Source organism: Mytilus trossulus, unplaced genomic scaffold (assembly GCF_036588685.1).
Source record: "Mytilus trossulus isolate FHL-02 unplaced genomic scaffold, PNRI_Mtr1.1.1.hap1 h1tg000122l__unscaffolded, whole genome shotgun sequence".
Taxonomy (NCBI): domain Eukaryota; kingdom Metazoa; phylum Mollusca; class Bivalvia; order Mytilida; family Mytilidae; genus Mytilus; species Mytilus trossulus.
In genome coordinates, this window is record NW_026963298.1 from 2,625,694 (window position 1) to 2,639,962 (window position 14,269).

At 33.0% G+C, this 14,269-nt stretch overlaps 1 protein-coding gene across 1 annotated transcript; it reads right to left on the bottom strand.

The window, feature by feature from the left end:
- Positions 1-1,819: 1,819 nt before the first annotated feature.
- Positions 1,820-14,269, bottom strand: LOC134700093 (hemicentin-2-like). The gene is made up of 7 exons (XM_063561462.1): positions 14,212-14,269; positions 11,139-11,441; positions 10,286-10,567; positions 8,418-8,684; positions 7,015-7,314; positions 4,091-4,426; positions 1,820-2,403 (listed from the first exon to the last, which is right to left on the bottom strand). The coding sequence occupies exons 1-7, from the start codon at positions 14,267-14,269 to the stop codon at positions 1,820-1,822; spliced, it is 2,130 nt and encodes a 709-aa protein (XP_063417532.1).

The following is a 14,269-nucleotide window of genomic DNA, read 5'->3' on the forward strand; positions in this document are numbered from 1 at the left end:
CGCAAACCGTTATTCAAAAAGTTATAATTTAGACTGGCTATTCTGCATTCGTCACATTTACTGAGATACTAAAGGGATTATATAGATACCGTTACCAACAATTTTGTAATCACAATCAATATGTGTCGCATATCGTTTTACCGAAACAAATATTAATCTAGACAGGATACTATTACTTAAATAGTGCGCTAGTGACTTAATACGATATATATGGGGTCATTACATTCCATATGAGGTGAGAGCGAAGCACACCCTTGTACTCAACACAAACAAAACCTTATCGCCGCTATAACTAATCTGATTTTAACATAGAAAACGAGACATGTCACAGGTATGGTCTGATTCCAACTATGAATATCTTTATGGAGTTCACAGTGGTTTTTGTGTTAAGGTTTCTCAAACTTCAATTTTCTTTTGGTTTCACGGACTCGGTTGGATTTGTTTCTTCTTTTGGTGGGGAGGGATATATTATTCACTGTCATTAATCGAAAATTAAAAAAAAAAAATTTTAGTGTTAACTTTATTCATTTTAACAAAACTGTACATTACAATGGAATACAAATCCATAACATATATATCTAGTATATAAGCACCAGCAAATAATTTGTCCTGTAACTCATAAACTATACAACATCAAAATCTGATTGGACATAACGTTCACAGTTGTATGCTCAGAAACAAATAAATAGAAAATTTAATAGAAAATATAGTAAAACGGTTTAAGATGGTACGGAATGATGTATATCTTTATCAAACTAATGTAAGTCTTTATCAAACTAAACAAAATAATAGTTGTATGTTCTGAGAGAAGGAAAGATAATGGTGTTAACATAGACGGAACGAATTGAAAGGATCATGTCTTAAATAATGGTAGATAGAGGGCTCAAATTTGTTTTCTAATCACCTCACCAGTTTGAGGGGTCGACAAAATCCCAATGGTATCTCTGAGGATCTAATTAACACGGGTTCATTCTTGAGTGCGCTTAATGCATGTGTTAAAGGCGCGTACGATGCTATACATATTAATTCTTTAGGATTTTGAGAACTAATTTGTTATTTGTGTAGGATTTGTTTTCAAAATCCGTTAGGAACGGTTGTATGTGTTAATGTAAATACCATCATATCGTTATGTTTCTTCTGAAGCAGGCAATTAGTCTCATAAATACGACTAGTATTGACTTTTCCTATTAGGGTTCAGCAGTAAATTTATAAATACTATTTGAAGACATGCTGATACATAAAAAAAAGAAATAAAGTCGAAAACATAGTGCGTGTATTACATAAAGACAATACACCGTGAGTGAAGATGAGTATTATAAATAATTATTTCAAGAGTTCCAAAAAACGTCCGCATATTTTAAAAAAAAATCAAATAGATCAGATGTAATTGTTCAAGAAATTTTATTTAAAAAATCTCATTATACTTTTTGTAGTATTAAGTAGCTAATTTTTCAGTATGGGCATTTAAATACATGTATCTGTTATCGGCAAAATGGTCTCCATAAATTCTTTTATTGTTTCTTCTTATAATTAGCTCTTTGGTATATACATATTTGGGGATTAACAATTGATGTATTTTGTTTGTTTTACAAAACAATAGCAGTTTTCCACTGGCCATTTCATTTTAAATATTGCATTAAGAAATTTTTCAAATAATCCTGAAAACTTCTATTTAGCAAGCAATCCAAAAAAAATTCAAATCGGTATCTGCTACCTGATAAAGAAATTGCATTATTCCAGCTGATGTTTAATTGTTATTATGTCTATTGGCATGAACTCTTAGCATTTAATATATCTACAGTAATACTTAAAGCGTATATTATTTAACGTGTTGCATGTACAACCCTTCAGCTTTGGAGATTTCTTTCCAATTGGGCTTAAGGGACACATAAGGATGTAAATAGTCGTCATTTACTTTAAGAATGTCACTTCCGGAATTACATGAACTAGACTCCGATTGACTTTTTACATTTTGATGTAAATAATAAGTATTTAATGCACACACATCACTCCCAGAATCCAATGAATCGGATACCGATTGCCTTTTTACCCACGGTTCTAAATGGTCATCGTTCACTTGATATACTTCACTCTCAGAAATATAAACATCGGATTTGGTCTCCAATTGACGTTCGACCTGTATTCGCGGCATTGTAAATATCCCCACTTCGTCATTTGACTCTATAGTATTTATCGGCACGAAATTGTCAGGAATGTGATCAGAAGGAATTTCATCATATATACTTGGACCATCAGTGGGTATGGTCCTTGGTCTAAATCCTGATACTTCACCAGAACATCGGTTTCTAATGCAACTACATAATACTGCAGGTAGGAGAATTATAAAAACTACTGCAGCACTGCTTATTACAGCAAATATTGTGAACATGCCTTCTTCTCTACCTTTAAAAAAATAATGCATTTACAACAATGTATACACAACTGGTATATTTGGTGAATTTGTGTAATTAGTTTACTATTTTTTTCTCAGTTTTATTATTCAAATGAAATGCTTGCAAATTATTTTTGTCTGTTGAATTCATTCATATTAGAATTTGAAACATATTACATGTAAAGACGCTCGCATGTTGCAACTAATCGCAGATGATAGCATAACATGCTTACTCTGCCAAAGCACAGTCTTGCTCTTTTTAAAGTATGTGCGATTTCCTCAGCTTAAGGTGGTACCTAACACTACAGGGAGATAACTCTGTAATATCAGCTAAACGTTTTAATTACGTTGCGTTGTGAAGGCAATATAAAGCTTCTCAATGATCAAAATTAGTGTTTGTCAAACTGCTATATAACCAGTGTAATTTTTCTGATAAAACGCTTGGTTCAAATTTTTTGATTTTTTGATATTTTTGTTTAAGGGTCAAAGTAAATACTTTAATAAAATTTTATGAAAATTAAACGAGCCAAATTAATTTTAGTAAAAGTGTTGGGTACCACCTTAACTTGACCTTGTTTTGAATTATACTCGTTTAAAGAGATTTGAAAATCGGTAATCCACTGATCACTTAGTACTGTAATTTTAAAGTTCTAGTCGAATATGTAATCGTAGGTTTATTACGTTTGTGTACTGGAATTATTAGATTTGTATCTGCGATGACTTCAAACTTTTTTTAAGTTGGTCTTTTAAATTCATTTTCAACAAAAGGCTTAACAAAATGGTAACCTGCAAAAAGGAAATAAAAACGGCGCGTCCTAGCGTGTATAAAATTAATGATACGATTTAAGGGGATATTATTTTAAACTTTAATTTGAGTGTTGTGATTATATCATGAGATAAGAATCAACCTTTTGTCTGAATTATTCGTATAGCTGTTTTATTGCTTTCTCCTAAAGCATTTTGAGCAAACATTCGAAAGAAGTATGTCTGTCTCGACCGAAGTCCAGATATTTGCCAAGACAATTCTGCAGATGCCGTCGAATTTAATGACTTCACACTAATCCAATTTATGTCGGCTTCCATTTGGTATTGAATGAAAAATGTTTGTTCTAAACCACCGTCGAAATTTTCAAGCCAGTTTACGATGACCTCATTAATCAATGGTATTACCGAAAAGTTCATCGGTATGCTTGGTGGACCTGCCAAAAAAAATCAATGTTGAACATAAAGATGTAGTCTTAGATAGATATGATATAACTGTGTATTAAATATTATTCGTTAGATACCAATTTTCTTGGATTTCGTGGGTAAAGTTGAAAGACGATAAAAAATGGCAATGAATTACAGATTTTCCAAAGTCTTGTATGCAGACTTTGGAAAAACCATGAAATGAATTATTCACCAAGGCACAATATTTTTTACAAACTACGGAAATTAGTATCCACGAAAATAAGTGAGAACACAGTATCAATATATAATTCGATAATGCACTGTAGCAATCACACACACGATCGAAAGTTAGAAAAGCCAAACAGATAAATTTTGATTTTGATTTTTTTTTGGAGTTTACCTTTTTGAATTAACCTTGAAATTCGGTAATATTGTTCTACATTTTTTTTGTAAGTGCAGCGGGTACAAATAATCAATATCTTTCAATCTGTTTAAGCTAAGTTAATAATTTTTTTAAACAAAACTTACTAGCAGCCTGAATTGTAAAGTTTGTGGTATCCTTTCCATATCTGTTAGATATATCCAAGGCGTACTTTCCGACATCCCTTTGTGAAAACGTTGAGAAATGGATTTTTAGCTGATACCCATTTACCTTCACTAATGTGTTGTGAAATTTGAATCTTAACAGAGCTGACTCATCTGTTATAACAGCATCTCTCTGTCGGTTCACGATGACACCGTTTATATCTTTCAGTTGTATATCCGTAACTTTAGGAACACTATATACTTCTAAACGAATATATGTTGGCTCATTAACTATGCCGTAAAATATTTTCTTGTTTCCCTCTATAAAAACAGGTTTTCCTGCAATAGAATAATGAGCTTTATTATTGCATTGTATTCGTGTTTACTTACCAAAATATACTATATTTTAATTATAAAGTCATGGTTTACAATGACTTATCGTCTGCTTTCCGGCGTAATATCGTTTACCTTCACAGTCAAACCATTAACAAACGTACGTAATATAGGCGAATAAGTCTTATATGTTTTATCCGTTCGTACAATTCGTAAAGTGAATGTGTTATTGTATGCCTACCTCTGTTTTTAAATTATTATAGTAAGAAATCAGTGTTGACGTACAATTTCATTGATACAGCTATAATTATAAATTAACCATTTACCACAGGAATTGATTATATTTGCATTATTTAACCAAACCTTTGGGTTTTTGTGTAATCATACTCTGCAACTTCGTACTTTGTTTTACAGTTATTTTATTTCAAGAATCACTGATGAGTCTTTTGTGGACGAAAGACGTTTTTGTCTGGTATACACATTTTGTATTCTGGAGTCTATGGTAAGTTTATATACTACTTTGGAGATAATGTTACTAAGTTGTCTGATCCATGCAATAAGTTTAAACTACTCTTTCTATTTTATAACAGTTCATTTATAATTAATATCCTTTTCTATTTTGCCTTACCATTATGTTTGAGGTTCACGCTACATCCCTGTGTCGTTCTATTCTTCTACTCATAAAAAGAACCACATACAGTGTGTTCCATATAAGTTTTTAACACGTGTCGTGAGTATCAAATAAATACCTGGTTTGGGACTTTTTTTTCATTTTCCCATTCAAAATTGACACTACAGCCTTCATACTGGATTCATTTCACTTTGATCTTAGCCAAAAGGCCAAAAAGCGATGAACAACAAAAATATACCAATTGTGCGATCTCATAAGCATCTAGGGGTTACATTTAGAAGTGACGCAAAATGGAACAACCATGTTGAAAATATATTAAATAGTGTTAAAAACATCTGAATATACTGCGAAAACTCAAATATCAACTTAGCCGACAAAATTTGGAAAAATTATATCTAGTATTTATTAGACCAATGTTTGACTATGCAACTGAAGTATGGGACAATTGCGGAATAGGTTATTCAATTAAATTAGAACAGCTACAACTTGAAGCTGCACGAATTGTAACAGGTTTGCCTGTTTACACACACTCTGAGACTGTCTTAAAAGAGGTTGGTTGGGAAACTTTAGAGGAACGAAGAAAAAGAAGAAAACTACAATTATTTTATAAAATTCAGAATAATAATGCCCCTGAATATTTATGTAACTTTGTGCCCCTAAAGTTCAAAGTACAACACAATATCCCTTGCGAAATGGACAAGATATCATTTTACCATTTTGCAGGCTGACACTGACTTCCCAATCCTTTATCCCATCAACAATTAAACTTTGGAATAATTTGAACATATCAGTTCGAAATGTAGACTCGTTATCAAAATTCAAAGTAGAATTAAAAAACCACGACAATCGAAATGAGAATCAATCTAACTTAAAACATTATTTATATGGTCCAAGAAAATTGAACATAATATTAACCCAATTTAAATGTTCGGCATCGTTCTTGAATTGTGACTTGTTTAGAGCTAACATTATATCTGATACAACATGTAAATGTGGTTTGGATATTAAGGACATGCACCATTTTATCTTTGATTGTCCTTTCTATCTGAATGAAAGGGCTATTCTGTTTAATGGTCTCAGCTGGCTTCCCGAAGGCTGCGATTTGGACTTAACACTACTGTTTTTTGGAAAAGAAACTCTTTCCTATGATCAAAATGTGCAAATTGTTAAACAAGTATTCAATTTTATAAAGAGATCAAAACGATTCCTCGTAGTATAGTATCAACATAGGTAAAACGCACATCATCATCATTATCATCATCAACCTAATCTCTGTCGTTCTTTCCTCATTCCCTCTACTTTTTTCAGTATAGATAAGTAATATTTATGTTGTTTATATTATATGATGCATGCTCACGTTCAATTTGTATTGTTATGTATATTGTATTGTGGAGAAGACTTTATAAGTATGTTTTACTTGTGTCTGATCCTTTTTCGCTTTGAGCAAATAAAATATGTTTAAACTAAACTGGATTCATTTTAACTTCGTAAAAATTTGGAATTTATACCTATGATTATGTCTGTTTCTTTTATTTACCCATCGTTTTCAATATAATGGAACTCGATGCGACTGTCATTCAAGTGAGAGGTTTAGCTAGCTATAAAACCAGCTTCAATCCACCATTTTCGACTTAGAATATGACAGTTGTTATCCCTTCGTTTGATGTGTTTGAGCTTTTGATTATGTCTTTTGATTAACGACTTTTCGTTTTGAATTTTCTTTGGAGTTCAATATTTTTGTGATTTTACTTTTTTCATTAACTAAAGGCTTTTATTTTGTTTTTGTTTATCAGCTCTTCATTTTTTAACAAAATTTTGATTTTGAAATATTTCGGCCACGAGTATAACTGAAGTGGCATTCATTGCCAAAATACACATCTGGTGCAGTAAAACGTGCATCTTTAATGTTATGTCAAATATTTATTCTTAAAACCTTCACAGCTAATGATGCTTATTATATTACCTTGTACAGATAGAAAAGCATCAGTTGACTGGTTCACTTGACCATGTGTATCGGGTACTCCGTTACTGACTGTACAAACATAGAAACCAGCATCTTGATAGCTTTTGGTTGGAGTGGCTGGGAGGACGAGACTTCCGTTCGTATATCCATCAATGAATCGAATGTGTTCTCCAAATTGTGATTTTTGATCCCACTGACTGAATGTATATTTATCTGGATTTCCATTAGCTACGCACAATAATTCTCTTCTGTTTTCATTCTCGGTGTAATTGTTGTAGTCAATACGAACAGTTGGTGGATCTGAAGTAAAACAAACTGATATTCAGATGTAACAATTGTTTTGATTACTACCGTTATAGAAGATTCTTTGCCATTCATGTTTATTCTATTTTTATTTGAAAATTTAAAAAAAACGTTAGTTTATCGTCTTTGATTTGTGTGGATGATATCGTATTTTCGATATCAAAGAAGAAGGTACGATAAGCCCCAGTGTTGGACCTCCTATTTTCTCATTTTTCAAAAATTTTGTTTTGGAAAGCTACTTATTATTTAAATATATTCCCTGAGTTTGAAGTTTGTTTGGGTGAACTTCAAAACCATTGATTTCAGCAACAGGGTGAGGTGAGGTGGGTAAACTTTCCGTTATTTTGCAGATATTGTCATTTTTATTAACTTTGGGGTGTTTTGTGCAATGAAATTTTAGTTTTTAAGTGCCTGCTCCAACGTGACCCAGAATTTTGTTTATACCAATGCCATTGTCACTGTTTTTGCTGTTTAAATCGCCATTAGTTTCTCCGGGTCACGTAGGCGCACGCTATTGAATTTTAAGAAACACTGGACAAAACAGTTATTTTTCCTATTTTTGGCGTTTGTGATGCACTTTTAACCTCCCCCCCCCCTTCCTCATCAGGTTGCTGAAATTAATGGTTTTGAAGTTTATTCAAAGAAAATTCACACCTAAGGCAATAGTAAAAAATAGGGAAATTAGGGGGGGTGGCTGATCGAACCATGTTTTATATATTTTTCTTGGATCTCTTTAGCATGTTTTGTGGATCATTTTTCATGTTCATTCGTACATGAAATTCATATGTTAAAACTCATCATGATGACAACCACTGCATTACAGGCTCCGGAATACACTTCTAAAATAATTTTAACATCGCATCATATTTATTCAATATTGCGAATAAACGGATATATTTACACCAAAATATGTTGTTTACTGTGAAAATTATTTTGAGACATAAATTAAGATGTTACGATGGTCGTAAATAGATATGCCTGAAGTTAGTTCAACCAGGTCCTAGCGTGTTATAGGCTACGTGTACGTTCAACAGACTTTAAAAACGAAACTTGTTAAATCAGCAGGTCCTATCGTGTTAAAGAATAATATATGTACTTACAAAGGACGTTAATACTGATGTTTGTTGAACCAGTTCCTATAGTATTGGCGGCTTCACATATGTATATTCCAGTGTCTCGTCGCGTGATGACATTGATGTAGAGGATACGGCTATTTGAAAACAATCGTTTTATGCTCATTACATCAACATGCCACCATTTTGGTTCACTCGATGGGGGGTTACTGCTTTGATCACACGTGACGTATAGAGATTGACCTTCAAAATGTTGTATTTCTTTACTGCCGTTTGCTGACAAGACTGGTGTATCTGCAAAGAGAATTGTTTCCTGTCTCAAGTTTTTGTCCGAAAGAATTGATTTTTGCACATGCAGTAAATACTTCAACCTCTTGACGTATAATGCCAGCAAATGTCATACTAATTTGAATTTCACCCTGTCTTTATACAGGTCATTCTGTATGAGATTGTTGTTAAGTTCAGATCTATTCATTTACAGAAAAGAAAATAATAGAAAGGAACAGCAACCCGACTAAGCAACAGCAGAAGACAAACAATCAGTCTTGATTACAGCAAGAAAATCTAGTACTCGGAGGCGGGCTTCAGTCGGCATCTAAATACAAATGTGTACTAGTTCAGTGATAAATGAATATATAAATGAACAAAACATACATGACTTACAAAGGCCAGAGGCTCCTGTCTTAGGACAAAATCATAAATACAGCAGAGTTTAAGCTGTTAGGTAACATCTCAAATCTCCCCTATACCTCTATTCAATGTTTAATAAACAAACACACAGCAATACGCACAGTTAAACACATTTAAATAAAAAGCCTGATTCCGAGGTCAAAATAAGTAACAATAAAAATTTAGCAAAATGACAATGATACATACATTAATAAAGGACTACTAGCACTGACATGCAAGCTCCAGACATCAATTAAAATGATTGAAATGTCACGTCTCCACTATGATCATATTTAAATCAAGCACAACCCCTATCGTTAGATGTTTAGTATCATACGATCAGAAAATATCAGAAAAGAGCCTAACTCGTAGCATGTCAACAATATGTTTTTGAATAAATGTGTTTATTTTTTATGAAAAGACTCTATGAGTTAATCAATGTTAATTTCAAAGTATATCATCTTCAATTACCTCACAACAGTATCGTAACTATACTCATTCTGTTGTCGTTGTTAGTTTTAAACATGTTTCGTGCTTTTTTTTGCAATGTCATCATCGTTAATTCAACTGTCTGCTTTGTGACAAAATCAAACATGACGTTTCACTGATTTAAAATAAGTACTCACCTTGAACAACACGAGGGGTTCAGCAGGATCTGCTTATACTTCAGGATCATTTGAAATCAGCCTTGTATTTTGCAGTTGGTATTACTCAGGCTTTAGTTTTTTATACAGAGTGTTTTCTATACAGTTGGGTTGTTTGTGTTGTTTTTCGTGTTGTGTCATTGTGTTTTCGGTTTTACTTTTACTTATGATTTTTTGACGCAATAGGGTTTTATAGTGCTGGAATCATTTGTGTACCCTTGCAATTTATATTTTCATTAAATTATAAGTTTATACGAAATATGTTTTACTTTAATGCACGTATACTTCCAAGTGCAAACACTTTTTTGGAGGTATTAATCAGATTTATGTGTTTGAAAATTTAAGTTAATTATGTTTGTATTTTTGGCTGGATCCAAACAATTGACAAAATGAAGTTTTCTTTTTACTTTCGACTTCAAAAGCTCACGTGTTGTCGCCTTTGCCAGTTTCTTGATATTTCATGTCAGGTTTTACCTTCTTTTTTCTCCATCTTTTTGTTAAATTAAATAAATTATATTACAATTGATTTATTACCGTATAAATAGTTTTATCGATGATATTCAAATAAATACACAAACTTACATGCTATATCGAGTTGTACGGTTTTCATTAGTGGGTCATTTGTTGCTGAATTATTTGCCGTGCATGTATAATTCAGTAAATTGTCTGACCGAGTAGCAATCCAATCGAATCTCAAGATCCTCGGACCTCCGACTTTAACGACTGTTCCATTTCTAGTCCATAACATTGTTTCCTCTGGTTGTCCACTTTCAACAGTACATGTAAGAGCAATGCGTTGTCCCTCTTGTCCATGTTTTCGGCCAAAGTTGTCTAATCCACTGATCATCATTTGTGTCGGTGGTTCTATTAAATGAGATAGAAAGCTTAAATTATTTTTAATTACTGGTAGGCTACATCCCTTATAGAATTTTAAACTCCTAAGTCAGAATGTACGTACGTTATTTGTGGTTTAAAGATAACGCACTTATAGAGGTAATCATAACTACTCCATTGTTTAAATGCCGTTCGTTGTTTATTTTTTAATATCATTCTCTCAAACTATAAAATTGACAAGTTTTTCTTTTATCAATAAGTTTATTATAATAGCATACCTCCTTATTCCAAAATGTATTGTAATTATATGATTAATTATATGTTTCGATACAATATCAAATGTCAGTCGCGTAGATATGATTGCTGTCGTTAAGTTTTCTATGGATGACGGCAAATTTAGAATAAAATGTTTTGTAGCTTATGTGTTGGGAACAGCATGCTATCAACACAATTCTTGCAGGATGTTACCCAATATCACATGCATTGTATCTTTATAATCATTACTATGTTTACAGTTCATAATAGTGCCTTCCCAATACCAAACACAGATTTAACTTTATAGAATAGACAATATACTTTGAGCGTAATCAAATCAACCTACGTTCCAATATCAGCCGTACTGTGTGCTGCAAGGGCATGCCGTCTACAACAATATCACAAGTATAGTCTCCCTGGTCATCTGATGTTACAGTATTTATTAACAGAATGGATTCGCCGCTTGAAAAATTACCCGTCACGCTAAATTTGCCAGCTTTGAAAAAATAGCTAATTTGTCGGCCATCTGCAATAGGGTTTTCAGACACCGGACCTGTCCATGTTGTTGAAATTGTTTCTGTTCGCTGAGGACACAGGAGCTTTGCAGTGGCTCCTTCTTTCACAAAAATAGTTTGTGTTAGAGGTGATACTAAAAATAAAATATAGGAACAAATGAACTGTTGTATCAAAAAAGAAGATATATATTATTGCTTTCAAAAGGACAAAAGTAAAGTATCCGGTCATGGCAAATGTTGAATTATATACTATCTTATTATTAGCATCGCATGTTTCAAGTAAAAAGCTAAAGCATGTTCGCAGTGACTGAAAATAAATGTCAAAGAACTCGAATGTGTTGTGTTTGATTGATAGGTTGTTGTTTAATGCCTCTTTCAGCAGTATGGTGCCACTTTATGGCATTAAGTTTTTATTGTTGGAGGAAGCCGTAGTGCCCGGAAAAAAACACTGACTTTTCGAGATGAAAATTGACAAACCTTGTAAATTAGATTGCAATTGCAATCGAGCGCATCTGCCACGTGCGAGATTGGAACCCGGGACATCGGTGTTGGTAGGCTAGTTATACAGTAGTTTTACTACTTAGAACACTAAGCTGCCGAGGGGCGCTGTTGCATAATATAGAATGCATGTGATGTTTGAACTGTTTTTTTTATAGCATTTGTCAAAATAGAATGCTAAGAAAATAAATCCGGTGAAAAGATATCAAATTATCAAATTGTCAAGACATTAACTGTTTCATCAAAACGATTTGAGAAAATTAAGTAACTATAAAAAAAAAAAAAAAAAAATTGGAATGACTGCCAATGAGACAACACTCCACTGGAGACCAAAATAACACGGTAATTAACAACTTTAGGTCACTGTACGGTCTTCAACAATGAGAAAAGCCCTTACCGCATACTAGTAGTCAGCTATAAGAGGCCCCGAAATGACAATGTAAACCAATTCAAACGAGAAAACTTACGGCCTAATCTATGTAAATAAAATGGACGATAAACAAATACCACTGAATGACAAGCACCTGACTTGGGACAGGCACATATATATAGGGCTAACTGCCATTGGCGATTGCCAAATAAAATTGATCACAAGATGTAACAAAATGGATCTTAATATAAGTTTAATACTAAACAGAAAAACAAATAACTTGTGACCACGATGTTATGCCACAAACATACGGTGTCAATATTTGTGTAGTACACCAGATCCTGATTTCGACAATAAATGTCTCTTTAGTGATGATAGGGATCGAAACGGTATTTGGAAGGCCATATAAAAAGTACCCTCATTTTTAGATAAACTCTTGAATTTTAAGAGTCAATATAGGATGAACGCAATCTAATTAAAATATAGATCTCCCATTCGGAGACGTTATTACATATGTAGTAACGTAGTATAACCAAATTTGGAGATCTATATTTTAATTAGATTGGGATGAACGGATCATATAAACCGGAGAGAATATACACGAGTCTACATTGAAAACTACTTTCATATGGAAAGCCAACGGGGTCAAAATTCTTACTTCGTAACTTGTCAATGTGTAACTTGTATCTGTGTGATTTGTCAATTTGTATATTGATGTTTTGTAACTTGTCGATTCGTAAGTTGTCAATTTGTATATTGATGTTTTGTAGCTTGTCGATTCGTAAATTGTCAATTTGTATATTGATGTTTTGTTACTTGTCGATTCGTTAAATGTCGATTTGCAAATTGTAAATTTGCATATTGATGTTTTTTCGATTTGTAAATTGCATATTGGTGTTTTGTAACTTGTCGATTCGTAAATTTTCAATTTGTATATATTGATGTTTTTAACTTGCCGATTTGTAAATTGTCAATGTGTATATTGATGATTTGTAAATTGTCGATTCGTGAAATGTCAATGTGTGAAATGTCAATGTGTGAAATGTCATCTTTGTATTATGCTAACGATCATTATGACGACAGATGGCGCTCGGTCAAGTTATTCTTCGGTGTATAAGCATCCTGTAAGTAGGAGCACCTCCATATGAAATATAAACCTCAGTAATTTTAATTTATTAATTACAGCAAATGCCTCTAAAAGAAAACAATACAAATTGCATGTTTACAGGATCCCAGTTTTATTTTGTTAACTGAGTCAGACGTGGACTTTCGTTCGAGAACAGATTAAACTTTATAAATGTGCATCCGGACTAGTTTAGTCCCTCGACGTTATCGATCTATCCAAATTGCGAGTTTAATGAAATAGTCGTTGGTCAGTGGAATACAACGACTGGATTTTTCAGGTACTGAATACAATAAGGAGATGTGGTAATAAACCGTATGATTGCCAATGAGACAAATATTCACCATTGCGAAGTTCAAATAAAGACGATTTAAGCAAATATAGGCAATCTACGGCCTTCAACAATGCGGAGAATACCATATAGTCGGCTATAAAAGGCTATATCATTACTGGAAAAACAGGTACTAGTAATAAACGATTTCTATTAATCATAAAATGCTATTATCGGAACATTTTATTCTGACAGGAGGGGAAAGGGCTGACATATATATATATATTAATGTACATGGCTACTGAATAGTTCTGGTCAAAAAGCTTAAAAATTGCCGCTATATTTCCTTTCTTTAAAAATTTACAACCAAAAAGACCAAAATATTCACTAGTCCCTCGATCTCAACAGCTGCTTAACGCCCAGTCCCCCCGATATGGACCCCACCCGGTGCCACACCACCATATAGCCCGGCAACCTTACCAAATCTAATATTTTGTCGATCGGATGGTTAACTAACCGAAATGATTCACGATGTTAATCAATAAAGCTATTTGTTTTGAAATTTGCATATCATATTAGATGAAAAATAAATCATTTGCAATGAATTTGTAACAATATAATCATAATATCTAATTCATAAACCATGTTGTATTCCGCCTGCCTCTTCTGTCGAGCAGTCTTCAGGATCCCTGGCTACCAT

Bases quoted from the DNA above. Each gene is read 5' to 3' on its own strand.
- LOC134700093 (XM_063561462.1), bottom strand. From the start codon at position 14,269: ATGGTAGCCAGGGATCCTGAAGACTGCTCGACAGAAGAGGCAGGCGGA. The intron at 11,442-14,211 runs GTTTATGAATTA...TTTTATTTTTAG, and splicing joins GGCAGGCGGAATACAACATG to TATCACCTCTAACACAAACT. The intron at 7,315-8,417 runs GTAAGTACATAT...GTTTTACTTCAG, and splicing joins CATCAGTATTAACGTCCTTT to ATCCACCAACTGTTCGTATT.